This window comes from Microtus oregoni, unplaced genomic scaffold (genome assembly GCF_018167655.1).
Source record: "Microtus oregoni isolate MIOR12 unplaced genomic scaffold, Mior012 000015F_ref0000493, whole genome shotgun sequence".
Taxonomy (NCBI): Eukaryota; Metazoa; Chordata; class Mammalia; order Rodentia; family Cricetidae; genus Microtus; species Microtus oregoni.
The window spans coordinates 38,166,298-38,182,636 of record NW_024543074.1 but is presented as its reverse complement, the minus strand read 5'-3'; the positions used below and the strand labels follow the sequence as shown (position 1 = coordinate 38,182,636).

At 49.0% G+C, this 16,339-nt stretch overlaps 1 protein-coding gene across 2 annotated transcripts in view; it reads right to left on the bottom strand.

Annotated features, from left to right (window-relative positions):
- The window catches only part of Pemt (phosphatidylethanolamine N-methyltransferase), a 77,160-nt gene that overhangs the window by 12,809 nt on the left and 48,012 nt on the right, over window positions 1–16,339 (bottom strand). For both annotated transcript variants that reach the window (XM_041665029.1, XM_041665028.1), the window contains one exon: window positions 1,477–1,592. In XM_041665029.1, the coding sequence (XP_041520963.1) occupies window positions 1,477–1,592 (116 nt within the window). The remainder of the gene's footprint in view (window positions 1–1,476; window positions 1,593–16,339) is intronic.

The window sequence follows — 16,339 nt, the reverse complement described above, 5'->3', positions numbered from 1 at the left end:
TTCTCATAGCTGATGAGGAGACAGGGCCCATAATGTCTCCTGGACTGGGGATGGGCAGGGCTGGCTGGAACTGTAAAGATGGAGTAAGAACTCAAAACACTGGGCAGGGGAACGACCTCTGACTTGATAGGATCCCTTAAGGGTTGGGATGGACATGGGCTCTCTAAGTTGTCTGAGGAGCTTAAAGATGCCTTCCTGCCAGGTACCTAGTGGCATCCATTTCAAAAGAAGCCTAGGAAGGGAATAGTTGATTGGTCGAGCTCATATTGACAGCATTCCCAGAGCAGACCAACTTCCTCAGGTTGGAGAATGGTAAGCAGAATGGAGGACCAGTCATGTGGCATGGGGAATCAGAGGTACAGCCATAAGCCACATTTTTACCTTCTTGTGGGGATGGAAAAGACCACCCTACAAGAGTCTTCATGTGCCAACCCAGGATAGGTGTCAAAGGACCTGCTCCCTCTAAAGATGGTGACATTCGTGTTACTTGTCCAACCTGGAGATGTTGAGCAGCCCAAGCCCTCAGGTCTAGGAGGCATAGACTGGGCTCTGGCAGAGAGACAAGTTGAATAGGACCTTTACCCCACCCCACACTCCTGACGGATAGGAGGGGAAAAAAACCCCAAGGGTCTGAGTTTACAGTGTCCTGCCATGTGGAAGCTTGGGCCAGAAGGTGAGTATGAGGGACCTGGGCCCATCAATCACCCCTGCCTGGCTTCCCACACACCAGACACTGGGTGACTAGATGGCCACCTCATAGGTGCATCATGCACCTATAGAGCCAAGCCAGGCTAAGTGGAGCGGCCAGGCCAGGTGTGCACGCACACAGGCTTCCTCCAGCCTATGTATGCACAAGGCCTATGATGAAATCCAAGGGACCTGAGAAGCAGACCCAAGGCTCAGAAGTAGCCCTGCTAGTCTTGAGCCACATCTGAACAATAGATTCTGCTGCCTTCCTTCACAGCCTGAGACCCCATGGTGCAGCGTTAGCTCAGCTAGGCCCATGCCAGGAAGGGAGGTCTATGCGGAGCTTATGCTCCCTAGCCTCACCACCCGCATCATCAACTGCTGCGGCCATTTTCCTTGACGGCAGGAAGGCAACATGTCCCAAGTCAACAGATAGGCCAATGGCTTCTGATGGTCCTTGCCCCTAGGACCTCCTGGCCACAGGGTCTGTCTCCCATCTTGGCGTACGGTAGAGAGAGCTCTGGCATTATAAGCAAGGGGATTCTCCCCAGGTGTTGTCCCCTCTGCTCAAGCTGTTCCTTTCACTGGACAATGAAATGTCCTATTCAAAATCACCAGGCTTCCTCTGTCCGCAGAGGTCCAGGTGGCTGACAATGGCCCGAGGCCTCTGGGAGCAATGTTCCCTGGACACTCTGACACAGAACTCCCAGACATTAGTGGACCTGGTGGCCCTCCCTCTCCTGACCATGATAACAAGTACAATAGCCTTCACGGTGGCACAGGGCTTACCAGTGGGAGCGGAGGACGTTCAGAAGCAGGATGCTGCTGCCCAGGAAATAGCAGGCTAGGTAGGGGGACCCGAAGGCCCTGCTCAACTTGCGAGTTCTCTGCTCCCACCTTGCTACCTGCATGAAGGGCCGAGAATAAGAGCGAGAGGTGAGGTGTTTGCTGGGGTTCAGGGAGGGTGGAAGAAGCAGGTCTGGGTGCCCAGGCCCAGTTCCAAGGAAGGCAAACTAGAGGGGCGCAGCAACTGTGGTCAGCTGGGAGTCAGTTACACCTCAGGGCTGTTCATGGGATCTCCACCAACCCTTGTGTAGGCAGACTGGGGTGGCTACCAGGCTGACAGTCATGCCTAAATGTGGGGACTTCATTCTCAGGCCGTCCTGGAAGCTGTGTGACCATCTCGTGCAACTCTAGAGGTTCCTATCATTCAGAAAGAGACAAGATCCAGCCCAGAAACAGGGGCTCCAGGCCTCTTCCTGTCACCACCAGGAACACTCACATGATTGTTTCAAGGGGTAAAACAAAGGAGAGGCAGTCCTTCACCCTCACTCTGCGCTCAGCCTGGCCTCTCCCCAAGGTACAGACTGCACATTTATAATTTTCAGTCTTAGAACCCTTTCATTTCCAACTAGTCACATCTCAACTCTGTGTTCAGTAGCCAGAAGAAGAAACTCTCTGCAGAGCCTACCTGAGTTCCTTGCACACATTCATGTGCACATTGCTAGGGTTGCCCACTGGGCTCCTGGGGCATTGTGCCTGACCCAGGTACTCAGATGAACTCTCTGCTGATGCAGAGAAGTGGGGGGGGGGATGCCAAAGAGCAAACATACACTCTGGATGCCTAATGATGAGAGTGAGCTATCCACCCTCCCATGTCCTGAATGTGAATATGTGTGTGCACATGTATGTGTGTGCACATGTGCATGTCCATGTGTCTGTGCACATGCATGTGTGTGTCCGAGCATCCATCCCCGTGTCCGTGTATATGTGTATGGATGGCCCTCAACTCAACTTGGAACTTGTTCAGTTTTAGAATGGTACAAAATGTTTTCAGTAGAGCCCACACTCTAAATGTGAATTTCGTTCTTCCCAGAGTAGTGGCATGTGATCGAATCGGCTCACAGTGCTGACCAGTGTCTGAGGTATAGCTCCAAAGGTCATCAGGAATTGGCTGCTCCTCTACAGTGGGTTATGCAGGCAGAATCTGGTGGGGGGGGGGCTACACTTAGTCAATAAATGACATGAGTTAGTCAACAATTTATCGTAAAATAGGTTGTGCTTCTGCCAAGCTCGGCCTGTTATAGCAAGAGTGGCTGAGCTCAAATACTTATTTGGTTAGATGTGTTAAATGCATTCACTGGGGGTTTTCGTCTGTTTTTGTTTTTACATTTACTACTATGTTCGTGTATAGGTATGGAAACCTGTACACACACACACATGCATGCACACACACATACATGCATGCGCACAGGCAGGCAAGCACACAGGCAGGCAGGCATGCATGCATCCACAAGAACCATGGAATTCATGTGGAAGTCAGAGGACTACTGTTCATTCCTTCTACCATGTGGGCTCTAGGGATCAAATTCAGGTCACCAGACTTGGCAGCAAGCCCCTTAACTTGCTGAGTCAACTCACAAGCCCCCAGAGAAATTTTTTATTTATGATTTGTGATAGTTTCAATTTACTACGCCTTGCCCAGACCAGACCGCCGCCATAAGAAGCGTATATCCATTGGGGGTTCCAAAGCCCCCACACTGCTGACACTGCCAGTAATTTTAATTTGCTGAGGAGAGACTGAACCATGTCTCATAGCAACTGCACTCTTTCAGTCCCGCCATTCTGGGGCACAGCACACAAGGGCCAGTCACTGCATCTGTCACCATCTTGCCCTACAGTCGCTGTCTGATGCCCAGCTGATTTCCCAAACTGGCCTGCCATTTGGGGAAGCTGATTAGTGGGGAAGGGCTCACCAGCTCCAGGTACTGATGAATTAATTGGCTTAGGGCCACTGAATCTCCATGTCTGGCATCCCTGGAGACGCTATCCTCAGAGTCCACATAAGGGAAGGAGGGGGAGGGGCTCTCTCCCAGGCCTTCTCCTTCACCAGTTCTCGGTGCAGTTGCCAGTTCTCTTGGAAGGAAAACAGCCCTTAGACGTTTGTGGAAGGTACCCTTCACTTCAGCCCCATGGGATGGATGCTGGGTTCTCTCTTAGGAGGAAGAAGGAAGGAGGGCCTTGGGGCTCCATGACCCAAATGCCTATGGCCTAAAGCCACTTCAGCATACGCTTTGGGACCACTTCATGTGTTCCTGTTTGGAACGAAATTCAAAAGGGTTTTTCAGTTGTGCCACAACAACTGTGCCCTCTTCCAGGTCTTTCCATCGCCCGGCAGAATAGCCTCTACCCACCCCACCTTCCTTCCCCACCCCCAGGGCCCACCAGTCTGCTCTCCATCTCCAGAGACTTGCCATTCCAACACTTCACACAGACCCACAGCAGGTACGTGGACTCCAGTTACCTTCCCGGTCACAGGATGGTGGGCATCAGGGAACTGTCATTTGGGCTGTTTTGAATAATGCTGGCAGTGAGCACTCACGTCTTTTTTTTTTAATGGTCATGTGTTACCATGTGTTATCCTTCTTCTAAGGAATCACAAGGATCAAATGAGAATTCTTTTAGCTTTCTGAGGTCGGCTAAGGGAACTTCTGGATGGGCAGAGGGTTGGTAACCCTCGTTAGCGCTAATATTGTTAGTGACACTACTAGTAAAACATCAGTGCTGTGGAGTCATTGTTCTTCCTGGTCTCAAAACTAGCCAAATACATGGGAAATTCCTACCCACAAATAGAGACTTCCCCTTAGACCCCAGCCTAGAAGTCTCTCTATCCAAAAGCCTAATCAGCATGTCTGCTGTTGTCTTATACTTCTTATCCATTTCTATAAGGGCATTTTTTTTACATGTTGCTTAAGGGACTCTATTGCTTTCATAAAGTCAATTTTTTCCACTTCTTCTGTGCTAGGGTGTTCAAGTCCTTCTGTTGTAAGATCATTGGGTTCTGATGTTTTCATGTTGTTTTTCAGATTATTAGGTGAATTCTTGCCTTGGCGCCTGCCCATCTCCTCCTACCGATACTATATAATGGGTCTTTTGATTAAGCTGTAGTGGGACAATCTGCTCTCAGTGTGGGCTTCACTGTTTCAAGCTTGGACCATCAAAAAATATAAGTTCGCGTCTGCACTGCGTCCCTGCTGTTGTCTTAATTAGCATTACTTTTGCTGTGATGATACACCAGGATCAAAAGTCAGCGGGGAAGGAAAGGGTTTTTATTTCACTCCATGTAACAGTTCCTCCATCATCCAAAGTAGCAAGGGCAGGAACTCAAGCAGGGCAGGAACCTGGAGGCAGGATCTGATGCAGAGGCCATGGAGGAGAGCTGCTTACTGGCTTGCTCATCAAGGCTTACTAAGCTTGCTTTCTTATAGAACCGAGGGCTATCAGTCCAGGGTGGTCCTACCCACAATGGACTGGGTCTTCCCCCGTCACTCACTAATAAGAAAATCCCCTACAGCCAGATCTTATAGAGGCATTTTCCCAACTGAGGCTCCCCCTCTAAGATAACTCTAGCTTGTGTCAAGCTGACATAAGACAAGCCAGCACACATGCGGTCACTGGGCTACCCATCTCTGGGTCACTGATATTTCTTCTCCCAGTTGATAATATCCTCATATATAAAAGTCTCAGGACATATGGGGTCACACAACAACATATCTCTGTCCCTAAGGGACCCTCCCATAACCTGCATCAGGCAAAGATCCTGGATGGAGAGTCACAGTTTGGGGGACTTCCCTGAGGAGGGGAGGGAAAGAAGGAAGAAGAGGAGGAATCCCAATATTGGTTGAATGGAACCAGTGAACAAGGCATTGGGAATGGCCTAGGAAGAAGCCAAGGGGAATGGAAGGGTTCTGATGATGACACCGTGGTGACATCTGTCAAGGCTGGGGAAGCTGTGCACTTGGGGATGGATGCTTCACTGTATGGACAAGGTACTCCAGGAAGTTGTTAGAAGCCACATCCTTTTGGACCTTGCCTGTAGGGTCAGATGAGAGATTGAGACTGACAGCCAATGACATGGACCCTGCAGGCCCTCCCTCATCCCCTGAAGGCTGATCTTTCCTCCTGGCTTAATGAAGCCCTTCAGTATGCACCTCTAAACAACCAAGGGTTCATGGCAGGCCTGCTGAAGCTCACACTACAAGAATACTCTCAGGCAGCAGGAGGGAAGCCACCCTGTAGTCAAGTAAACTGAGCCCAGGAAAGCCCAGGAAAGCCCTGGGTCCCTGACACCCAAGCTCTGCTGTTTCCAGCCTTCGGTGTTCTGGAAACAGGAGGGACCCTTGAGCACTGTCACACCAGGGCCTCCCTCACACTGCCAGCCCCATCTGTCGCTTAGCCTGTGAGAGAGCAAGTGAGGATGTACTGTTTGAACAAAATAGCACCACGGGCCTCATAGAAAATGGAAAAAAGGTACCACTAATAACCCCATCACTTGGATCAAAAATCTGTTCATTTGAGCAATCAAGTCGGACTCCCGGATCCCAGGGTGACTCCGTTCTGCAGTCCTTTTGCTGGATGCTGAACTAGACACTTCATCCAAGAGGCAAGGAGCCAGGGCTGCAGTGACAGCCGCTGACACAGGAAATCCTGTGGGCACTTCAGAAGCAGCCCATTAGCACTCGTGAGATCATTCACCCGGGGACGTGGCGGTCATCAGTCTGCTACCATGCTGACTCAGCTACCTCCCTGTACGGTGGGAGAGTCAGACCAGGTGATGGACAGGAACATTCTGGCACACTATCTCTCCCAGGGGGTATGAATGCTGTATCTTCCCTGGGTCTATAGCTACATGAGCAGGGACACCATCCTCTTTCTTCCTGGTCCTGCTCAGGTCAGGAAGGTGTTCTGGCCATGGTAATGATGCCAGCCTGGCCATAGCGGAGGCACACACTTGCCATTTTAGCCAGAAGGGATGACCCTCACTGAAGTTTCCAGGACTCTGCTCTTGGTGTTACCAGGCACTACACCACTGGCCTCAGACAGGGGTCTTAACTAGTAGCTCATGGTGAGTTTTGGTCAAATTCAAAGCACTAAAAACATACATTTAGGACTGGAGCTGGGGTGTGGCTCAGTGGTAGAGTGCTTGCCTACCATGTACAAGGTGCTGGGTCCTATTTCTTGGCATTGCCAAGAAGAAAAAAAGATGAAGCATATTTTATCCAACAATCAAGCATTCTGAATTTTCTATTAACACTCCGTGATGAAAAATCTCTCTGATAGGACCACTGTGGCCAGCCTTTATGAAGCCCCATCAGCCTCTGCTGTTGTTCATGCATGCCAGAAGCCCACACAGCCTCCAGCAGGCCTCATATGTGAACCCGATCTGTTGCCAAACCCCGTGAAGTATGCAGCCCTGGTCAGTGCCCACAGGAAAGAAAACTGTCTTCGTGATGATCCTATGCAGTGCGAATGTATGATGTCAAAGCCAGGAACTTTCAGACGCCCATGGGGACCTGTCCCTGCCACACAGACGCTAGGATGTTGGATGTAGGAAACGGCCTCAGGAGGCACCAGTGCAAGCAAAGAAATGCTGTTTCTGCTGTTGATTTCCAGCATGCTCGGATCATGGAGTCAATATATATATATATATATAGATAGATAGATAGATAGAGAGAGAGAGAGAGAGAGAGAGACAGACAGACAGACAGACAGACAGACATGGTCTCATTACATAGCTTTGGCTGTCCTACTCACTCTGTAGACCGAGCTGGCCTCAAACTCAGAGATCCGCCTACCTCTGCTTCCTTGCTGGGATTAAGGTGTGAGCCCCATGCCTGGTGTGTAAAGTCAGTCCTTACAAGCGAGGTGACCTTGGGCCATTTCCTCTGCTAAAATAACTGCACAATCATAGTTCCTGAGGGATTCCAGACCTATAAACATGCTTAGCTCAGAACCAGGCAAGTGCCTGGGAAATAGATGCTTCTATTCATTCTGCCATCATAGAGAATCATGTCTTCCAGTGCCCTCTCCCAGGGATGCTGACAGCTCTGTCGGGGGTAGGACCAAAGAAGGCCAGGGCCTGCAGGTGAGTGGACTTGCAGTGCTCACAACCCAGAGCACAGAGTCAGTCTCCAGCTCAAGAAGGCTACAGGAAATATCCTCCCACGACACCACTCATCCACTCTATTCATCTACCACAGACCCTGCCCATCCACCTGCGGTCCATCCATACCCACCCACGCATCCATCCAGCCAACCATGCATTTGCACCCCCAAGCATCCATCTCTCCACCTACCTATACATCCACCATTTATATTCGTGTATCATTCCGCCCACACAGCCACCATTTACCTGGGGTCTGTTATAGGTCAGCAACTGGCAGACAGTAAGGTGCTTTGAAAAGGAAACAAAAGCAGCAATGCCGCTCTTATTTTTATGCCGTGAGTGTGATTAAAGCCAAATGTGTCTCATTACTGAAAACCCCAGCGCGGGCTTCTCCCGCAGGGAGCCACTGGGCACAGCAGAATTGACTAATGAGAGTGGGCTGGCTCTTCCAACCCAGCGAGAGCTACAAAGCCAGCAGTGCTGCTTCTGGGGACGAGATTGTTTTCTGGAAACCTCCTCTTCTGGGGACGAGATTATTTTCTGGAACCTCCTCTTGCTTACTCTTCACAGCTCCAAGAAACTGTGGAAGGAGTGGCTAGTGAGGGTAAATTTTCTTAATTTAAGGTTCAGTCTTAATTTTCCTTTGTGGATGTGGGTAGGTGAGGTGTGACGTGTGTGAATGGCCAGAAGAGAGAGTTGGCGCCCCTGGAACTAGAGTACCAGGTTGCTGAAGCCACCTGATGTGGGTGCTGGTAACAGCAGTTGGGTCCTCCGGAAGAACAGCAAGTGGTCTTAACTTAACCTCTCCGGCCCCAAGATGAATATTCTAAGTGCTCCATTGGAAAAGAGACGGGTTCCCTGTGTTCACTGGAGAACTAGCTGCTAGGCATCTAGACGGTGCACAGCAGAACGTGGGTATGGGGAGCACAAGCTTCCGGGCTCCAGAACCAGCTCCTCTCACACTGCCTTGACAGGTGATTCATTGTCTCTCTGCTGTAGCTTCCCTTTCTGTAAGATGGAACTACTAACAATCTGCCTCAGTCACTGTGAGGAACAAGGAATCACTGCACCTGAAATTCTTGGAGTTCTGTTGGGAGCATGACGCTCGCTGGGGGAGGTGTCATTTGTTTCATTTTGGTCTCTGAGAGTAAGGGCGCAGTTTTTCCCTACATGGAGCAAGATGACATGAAGATGACAACAGGTAAGAGGAGACATTCCAGAGGACCCGTGGCTCCTGCCTCCCTCACCCCAAGGCAGGCTCCAGAGAAACCCAGACTCCCAATGGGGGACCTAGTGTTCCACTACCCATTCTTTCACCAGATGCTCAGGGTTCTAGAGCAGGGGTTGGATTTGGGACACCTCTGGCCCAGAGGAGTTGTAGGCACAGCTGAGGCTGCCAAGGCCACCGAGTGTCCCTTGTCCCAATAGTCGTAGAGAGACTGGAACAGAAGCATGAGAAAGCTTACCCCATATGTCCATGTTTCCTAGCCCAGGACAGATGCTGGAACACACCTGTGCATTCAGCCAGCCGCTGTACAACAGCACATACCCTGGCAGGGTCTGGACCATCACTCCTCACTCTGCCTGGGTGGTGTGGCGTAGGAGCTCAGCAGCACCCACCAGAGCCCTTCATCACTCTCATGAGCCAGAAAGCAAGGTCTCACCCAGGCCTCCCTATCCGACACACCCCCTTGCTGCTTTCAGCCTGATGTGGCCCTGCTCTCAGTCATGATTCCCAACACTCAGTACCGCCTGTCATTCAGGTACTAACAGACTAGTTCCTTTCTGAGGCCCATCTTTGTCTTGCCAGGGGATATTTTCCGCCTTGGAACTTTGAATCCTCTACAAGCTACTGTCATGGAACCCAGCTGGAACCTCTGATGAAATTATCCTCTGCTTCCACCAAACTGATTGGGGAGCCAGGCTCCTCCACTGTGCAGAGTCACTTGTGCAATGGGCGGCCTGGACAGGGTCTCAGTCACACTTGGCAACCAGGGCACAAAGCCCTAGCTAATCTAGTACTGGCTGCCATTTCCAGTCAGCCCACAGCTTGAGTTCACTTTCTACCCAAGGAGTTGCAGGAAAAGGCAAGGGAGGCAGACCTGCTATGGTCCTGTAATGCGGGGAGACACTGCCCCCACACACAGGTGTGTGTGTGTGTGTGTGTGTGTGTGAGAGAGAGAGAGAGAGAGAGAGAGAGAGAGAGAGAGAGAGAGAGAGCGAGCAGGAGGGAAAACCCTAAAGAAGTCCGGCAGATTATCTGGATTCTAATTTTGGCAACAGAACTGTCTGTAGCATCCCATGAAAACAGAGCTCACTCCCGAGTACACCAGGAAGGGATGGGCGGCCCCACCCTTGAGAATGACTCCGCTGACAAGTGGGAGGGAGATGCCTACACAATCATTGTCGGAACACTCCAGCATATAGTGTTCTTTTAAAAGGGTGCACAGAAGAATCTCAGCTGGTTTCTTTGTAGAAATTAATAATATAAACCATTCATATGGTAGGGCATCCGAATAGCCAACACAATCTTGAGAAAGAGGACTTGGAGAACATATACAGGTCCTGATTTCAAACTTGTTACCAGTGACAGCCATCAACACGGATGTCATGGTGCTAGCACAAAAACAAACATACAGAATCCAGAAAAACTCTCATATACCCATCAACTGCTTCCCCACCAGGCACCAAACCAAACAAACAGGGAGAGAGTAATCCCTTCAACAAAGTGCTGAGGCAGGAAGGAAGTCGGGGAGAGCTAAGGGGCCACGGGAAGACAATGAAGCCCTTCAGCCTGGGATCTATTTGAGCTTCCTACTGGCTGAGAGTCAAGAATCCTCAACATAGTTAATGAGGCCAACAGAGACACTGTTTTCCAAGACACCTCAAACCAGGTTGCTAGAAATAGCAATTGTGCTCATCTTGGCCGAGTGTCACGGCACTGAGTCTACGCCAGCACGTCTGTCTCTCCCATCTTGAAAATAATCAGTGTGCCACCAAAGCCACCTCACAGCTGTATTTACAAGAGGAGATTCTATAACATAAAATAAAAAATAGGTAAACCTGCTCATGCATTTTGACTTAAATTTTGTTTACTCTTTCAACCTTGTTGTAAATTACACCTTTTAAGCAATGTGACTTTAAAAGGCATAGAATCTTATATACAATTATTTTAAGAAAAAAGTTACTAGCTCACTTTCTAAAAGATTTTTTATGTTTTAAAAGACTTTTTATATTTTTATTTTTGTATGTATTTTTACCTCCATGCACCATGTGTGTGCCTGGGAAGCCAGAAGAGGGTACTGGATCACCTGGGGCTACAGTTATAGGCTGTTGTGACCTCCTACGTGGGTGCTAGGACTCAAACCAGGTCCTCCAGAAGAGCAGCCAGTGCTCTTAACCACTAAGCTACCGTTCCAGCCTCTACATAGTCATTGTGAAGACACCAAGTGATACCCAGTTCTGAGAACCGACACCCTGTCCTGAATATAGAATGTCTTTTTACCAAATAAATAACTCCCCCTCCCTCTCTCCCACTTCTCTCTACACATGAAAAATGTGTTTTCTCTTATCTCTACTTAATAAGCTCACTAACTTTGCTCATCCTAAAATTCCTTTCTGTGGTGATCAAGAACTCAGCTTTACCTGAGTGGAGGTCCCTGAGGGGAGGGGCTCCTCAGGCTGCTGACAGCACACACCACCGCCAACAAGCCACACACAAAGAACAAAGCAGAACCCTGCCTTGCACCTTCTACACATTTAACTCAAAATAATGACATATCTGAGGATGAGACATAAACTATAACATTCTTAATGGGACAACAGTGATATAAAGCATCATGATTTTGAGTTACGGGATTGTTTCTCCCGATGATTCTAAAAGTGCTAGCAACTAAAGAAAAACAATAAAGAAACTGCTGGCTGCATGCAGAAGAATGCAAATAGGCCCTTACTTATCATCCTTCACCAAACTAAACTCCAAAGGGATCAAGGACCTCAGCTTCAGGCCAGGTGCCCTGAATCTGACAGAGAAGAATGTGGTTCGAACTCACGGCCCAGGGAAAGCCTCTCTGAAAGGGCACCGACAGCACAGGCACTAAGAGCATCAATTAACAAATGGGACCTCATGAAACTGAAAGGCTTCTGTATGGCAAAGGACACCATCACTGGGGCAAAGCACAACCTATAGAATGGAGAAAGATCTTTACCAATTACATATCCGATAAAGGGAGGGTTCATATCTAAAATTTATAAAGAGTTAAAGAAGCAGAACACTAAGAAAACAAAAAACCCACTCTAAAAATATGACGCAGAACTAAGCAGAGAGTTCTCAAAAGATGAAACACAAAGGGCTGAAAAACTCTTTTTTAAAATGTTCAACACCCCCAGTCATCAGGAAACTGCAAATTAAAACTACTTTGAGATTTCATCTAATACCAGTCAGATTGGCCAAGATTAATAAAACAGATGACAGCTCATGCTGGCAAGGATGTGGGGAAAGGGGAACACTCATCCATTGCTGATGGGAGTGTAAACTTGTACAGCCACTATAGAAATCAGTGTGGCAGTTCCTTAGGGAGTTGGGAATAGATCCACCCACAAGATCCAGCTGTACCCCTCTTGGGCACATAGCCAAAGGACTCAACACCCTACTACAGAGACACAAGTTCAGCCATATTCATTGCTGCTCTATTCATAATAGCCAAAAATTAGAAACAGCCTACAGGTCCATCAATGGGTGAATGGATAAACAAAATATGATACATTTACACAATGGAGTTATCACTCAGCTGTTAAAAAAATGAAATCACGAAATTTTCAGGTAAATGAACAAAGCTAGAAAAAAATCATACTGAGGTAGCCCAGATCCCAAAAGACAAATATCTAATTTCTCTTCTATGTGGAGGTTAGCTTTTCAGCCTTCAGTATGTGTGCTACAATGTAAATAACCACAGAGGTTAGGCACCTAGTACGGGACAAGGAGAGAGGAGAGGATCTCCCAAGGAGGGGAGATAGAATGTGTTCTTAGACAAAGGAGGGACTAGGCTAGGAGGCTTAAATAGGGAGGGGTGGAAGAGAGACAATAAGCAGGGATAGCTAACATGAAACCATATGGAAACCTGCTGTAAACGCATCCTAAAATGTCTACATGTGGGAAGAATCTAAATGGCATCGCCAAATAACAGGGGTGATGCTGCTCCAACAAGACATCTTACGCCATCAAGTAAAACCTTCAGTGCCAGCAACGGGTTACATCTTGTTGAGTTAATGGCCGAAGGGGCCCAAGGAAACCTCCAAACATCACAGACTACTGCCAAGGCTATTGGTCATTTTCCACAAGCTGATGGTAAGGACCTATGAAGACAACACTGACATATGCCATCAAATGCAGAGAAGATGATCTGGTGCCCAACTAGAAACCTCACCCCTGCTGACTAGCGATTCACGGTACTGGAAGGTACCTTGCATGCTACCAGAAGAAAAGATAATCATCAATGTCTCCCAGCTACAAACCTTGAAATCTATAAAGTGGCCTGCCTGCAAGATACGCCAGCACAACAGTGGCGCAATGCTGTGGGAGTAACCAACCACTTTCTGATTGGATTTAAGGCCCAGTCCACAAGTTGGAATCCATGCCTAACATTGATGAAGTAGCCAAGAACCTGAGACTACTAAGGCCACAGGCCTAGGGGAAACCTAATACTATTATTCTACTAAAGGAACACAGCAATAAAACAACTCCTAATGGCATACTGCCATGCCCATAGATCAGCGCCTTGCTCAACCCACATCAAAGAAGCTCCTTTTTCCTGTAGATGGGAATTAACACAGAGAGCCACACCTGGGCAATGTAGAGAGTGTGGTAGACTCTAGAGAACTCAGTCCTAAATGGGATGTCTTCATCAAATTCCTCCTGGAGGCTCGGGAATTTAGAACCAGTGACAGCATGAAGCATGTGTGCACACACAATAGTACTGTGCAGTAGGAACCAGGGACAGCATGAAGTGTGTGTGCACACACAATACTGCTGTGCAGTAGGAACCAGGGACAGCATGAAGTGTGTGTGCACACACAATAGTACTGTGCAGTAGGAACCAGGGACAGCATGAAGTGTGTGTGCACACACGACAGTACTGTGCAGTAGGAACCAGGGACAGCATGAAGCGTGTGTGCACACACGACAGTACTGTGCAGTAGGAACCAGGGACAGCATGAAGTGTGTGTGCACACACGACAGTACTGTGCAATAGGAACAAGTGAAACATACAAAAATGACCATCACACACCACCACACAGTAAAAGAAACTGGGTTGAAAACATCCTGGATAATTGCATCTATAAAGAAACCTTTCTGAAAGTGTAAAGTGTTGTCTAGTGACAGAAAGCAGATGAAGGGCAGCTAAAAGGGGTGGCAGGATCTCACAAAAATACTCATGGAGACTTGAGGGGCTGGGTGTGCTCACAGCCCTAGCAGAAGACATTGCTCGGTTTGTAAAGCGCTTGCCATGCAAACAGGAGGACCTGAGTTTGACTGAGTGTGGCTGTGTGCACCTGTAATCCCAGCTGTGAAAGGGGGAGACATGAAGATCCCCGAATTTGCTGGTCAGCTAGTATTGTCAAATCAGTGAGCTCCAGGTTCAGTGCAAAACCTGCTCTCAAAACTAAAGTGGAGAGTGCGCGCACACACACACACAACTACATACACAGATAGAAATGGTGATGATCCCCCCACTTCTGCACTCTGTTCCGTGTGACCACAGCCCCCAGCACCATCTTTATCTGTGGCAGGAGACCTGGTGAGGTGGTAACAGTGGCCATGAGGCCCACATTGTCACTATACTTAGTATAAAGCACGCATGAATATTCTGTTGAGTCCATCCCCACAAGGGATAGCAGCGTGTTTCACAAAGGGACTTGTTCAAAGGCAGTAAGCAAGTGCATCAGCCCCAGGGTCTGGTCCCAGTTACAGCCCTTCTGAGGTTGGCCTGACCTGCCTGGCTCCTGCTGTGATAGGGAGGGTCCACACAGACTCAGTCCCCAGGAGCACTGTCCTCCAGCCTTCAGCACAGGCTGTACTCGGGCATCACCCAGGGTCCTAGAAGTCTTCTTGAACCCAGCGAGCCAGAGCTGGGGGTGAGTGAGCATAGGCAATGAGCACCTTTTCCCGACTGACCTCAGGCTCTGTCCTTGGTTACCCAACAAACTCAGGCCTTGCAAAAGACCACCCTTAAGTTTCAAAAGCCATCTAGGTGCTGCTGGATCTTCCTTCTGGAGCGGCGGAGGATACTATCACACCCCACCAGGAGCTCCACGGGCACCATTGGCCCTCTTGTAGAGGACCTATTAGAAGAAAGAATTCATGAGCCTGTGTTCTCTCCCACCAGCCAGCGCCCATGAGCTTTGAGATCCTGAGGCCCCTCGCATTACTCCAACCATGCAGACTGTCCTCCTGGGAACCCTCCAAAGCTGAAGAGTTTGCACCCTGAAGCTGCCAACCCATGGATTCATCTGCCTCTCCACAGCTAACCCTGGTCCCAGCACCAGCCTTGGGCAGGAACACTGCGTAAACTACTCAGCTGTCCATCAGTCATGGCTCTCTCTGTCGTTGGCTTTGGTGTTTGTCTTTTTGGGGCAGGAGATATATGGGTTAGTATTTTTGTAAGGTTGACAAAACCCAGAGTCACATGAAAAGGGGGGACCTCAGTTGAGTAATCATCCTAATCAGATTGCCCTGTATCCATGTCTTCAAAGAGTTGTCTTGTTTAATGATTGGCACAGAAGGGCACAGCCCACTGTGGGCAACACCATCACGGGTGGGGGGGGGGGGATCTGAGCAGAATAAGAAGAAAGCTAGTTCAGCACAGGCCAGTGAGCAAGATGCTCAGCCTCATTTCTCCAGTTTCTACCTGAGTTCTTGCCATGACCTCCCTCAGTGACGGACAGGAAGCTGAAATAAGCCTTCTCTTCCCCAAGTTGTGTTTTTATCACAGCAACAAGAAGCAAACCAGAGCAGGGATGGGGTGCTGGGGAAAGATGACATGAGGGAGAGATGAAAGAAGAAAGTCAGAGGCAGGTCTTGGCTCCTGAGACCCTGGGACCTACAGCTCTGCTGTGGGGGCTGGCAAGGCAGACAAGCAGATAGTTACAGAGGTATCTGTCAGCCCAGGCACCTGACCTACAGGTGGGGACTGCAGGCAGCTGCCAGACCTTTCCTAAGCCTCCTCTAGGAAGGAAATCTGAGATGTGAATAGCTCGCACAGGGTTAACATGGGTACAAGAAAAGTAACCTTCAGGTGGCTTGGGGGACGTCTGCAGACCTGGAAGAAAGTTACAGAGCTGTACTGAGGGAGGACTTCATCTTTCTGTCCAAGCTGCCACCTCCAGGAAAGAGCCAGGCAGGAGGAGTCAGGGAGCAGCTGGCTGTCTCAAGAAGCCCTCAGGGCACTAGAAAGATGACTCAGTGGTTAGGAACACTGGCTGCTCTTCTAGAAGACCTGGGTTCAATCCCCAGGACCTACATGGCATCTTACAACTGACATAATTCCAGTTCCATGGGATCCAACATCTTCTTCTGGCCTCCAAGGCATGCAAGTGGTGCATAAATATGAAAGCAGACATAACCCCCATATACACAAATTTAAAACTAATTTAAAAACTTTTAAAAATCCCTCTGAAGGAGAACAGATTGGTTCCTGGTACCCATAA